Source organism: Engraulis encrasicolus, chromosome 6 (assembly GCF_034702125.1).
Source record: "Engraulis encrasicolus isolate BLACKSEA-1 chromosome 6, IST_EnEncr_1.0, whole genome shotgun sequence".
Taxonomy (NCBI): Eukaryota; Metazoa; Chordata; class Actinopteri; order Clupeiformes; family Engraulidae; genus Engraulis; species Engraulis encrasicolus.
In genome coordinates, this window is record NC_085862.1 from 812,539 (window position 1) to 814,117 (window position 1,579).

At 49.3% G+C, this 1,579-nt stretch overlaps 1 protein-coding gene across 5 annotated transcripts in view; it reads left to right on the plus strand.

Annotated features, from left to right (window-relative positions):
- mfsd12a (major facilitator superfamily domain containing 12a) overlaps positions 1 to 1,579 on the plus strand; it is a 29,148-nt gene continuing 27,569 nt past the window's right edge. For all 5 annotated transcript variants that reach the window (XR_010035119.1, XR_010035121.1, XR_010035120.1 and 2 more), the window contains exons 1-2: positions 1 to 700; positions 1,130 to 1,340. Coding sequence is in view for 1 of the 5 variants with exons in the window: in XM_063200418.1 (XP_063056488.1) it covers positions 427 to 700; positions 1,130 to 1,340 (485 nt within the window). In the remaining 4 variants the exon portion in view is untranslated. The remainder of the gene's footprint in view (positions 701 to 1,129; positions 1,341 to 1,579) is intronic.

Below are 1,579 nucleotides of genomic sequence, written 5' to 3' on the forward strand. Positions count from 1 at the left end.
CAAAACAAATGGCAGGAGTCAAACTGGGAAACATCACACCGGATAGCCTACATTACACTAATGTAACATTTTTTGGTTATTCCAGATCGCATTCAAATAATCGGGACTTTCACCCCGCCGTCGCATGCAGATACAAGAGAACAATGGATTACTATTAACACTAAATCAGCATTTTTTCCCCCTGAAACGTGCCTGTCAGCTGACCGGTGGACCCAAAGCCGAGGAACGAGGAGGAAATGAGACTTCACTAATGGGAACGAACGCTAACACGCTATCGCATTATTTTCACGGGTTTAACGCCATCTGTTTGGGCGAAATGGATGTCGTGCCAGTGTATTATAGGATGGACTGTCCTCTATTATAGGTCGCGAAACAACACCACTTGCACTTAGTTAGCAGCACATAAAAAAGGGAAAAGTCGAAGTCATGTCGGACAACAACCAGCCAGCTGGTCTGCACATCTGCCGGCGGCTCAGTTATGCAGTGGGACACTTTTTAAACGACCTGTGTGCCTCGATGTGGTTCACCTATCTCCTGGTTTACTACCACACGGTGCTTGGGTTCAAGAACACTTATGCCGGCGTGCTGTTACTCGCGGGCCAGATAGCAGACGGAATCTGCACGCCGCTCATCGGATACGAGTCCGACACCACAAAGGGATGCGGGACTTACGGGAAACGGAAAACGTGGCACCTAGTGGGTAAGTTTTGCCAGATGTGTCGTTTTGCTGGAAACGAGAGTGAAACTAGGCCATGCATTTGCGACTGCTGCCTGTTTTGGGTCATAAAAAAATCCCTAACAGTGTGTGTGTGTGTGTGTGTGTGTGTGTGTGTGTGTGTGTGTGTTAAAGTAGGCTGCGACTGCTGCCTCAGTTTTGGGTAGGCCTATCGGGTGTAACTTAAGGTGTGCAAAAATGCACACACAAAAAATAGCGCACCTCACCTGGACAATTAGCCTAACCATTAATGTCCCCACCTCAAACCTCCACCGTTGGTTTTAGGTATTATAGCGTAATAAAAGGCCACTGTATTCTCTCTGGCTCTCTCTGGCTCTCTCTCTCTCTGGCTCTCTCTCTCTCTCTCTCTCTCTCTCTCTCTCTCTCTCTCTCTCTCTCTCTTCCTCGCTCCAGGTACAGTGAGTGTGTTGGTGTCATTCGCCTTCATCTTTAACCAGTGTATCGGCTGCGATGTCAACACTCCTCAGTATGCCAGTCTGGTCTACTTCCTCCCCTTCATCGTCGTCTTCCAGTTCGGCTGGGCGGCCACTCAGATCTCACACCTGTCCCTCATCCCAGAGCTGGTCACCTGCGAGTATGCCAAGGTGGAGCTGACCGCATACAGGTTAGTAGCACGGAGCCTCTGGGCCTTTCTCAAAACCTAGTGCAGTCTCCTTCCAAGGGTATCAGCCTAATTAGTCACCCCCAGTGGTTGGATATTCTGTAGAGTTCACTAAAGAGTATCCAATCACTGTGCGTGACTAATTAGGGTGAGCACACTTGGAAGGGCTTTTGAGAAATGTGAGTGCGTTGCAATATGCGACCTTGCCTCCTCCACTTGTGCTTGTGGCCTCGTCACGCCTT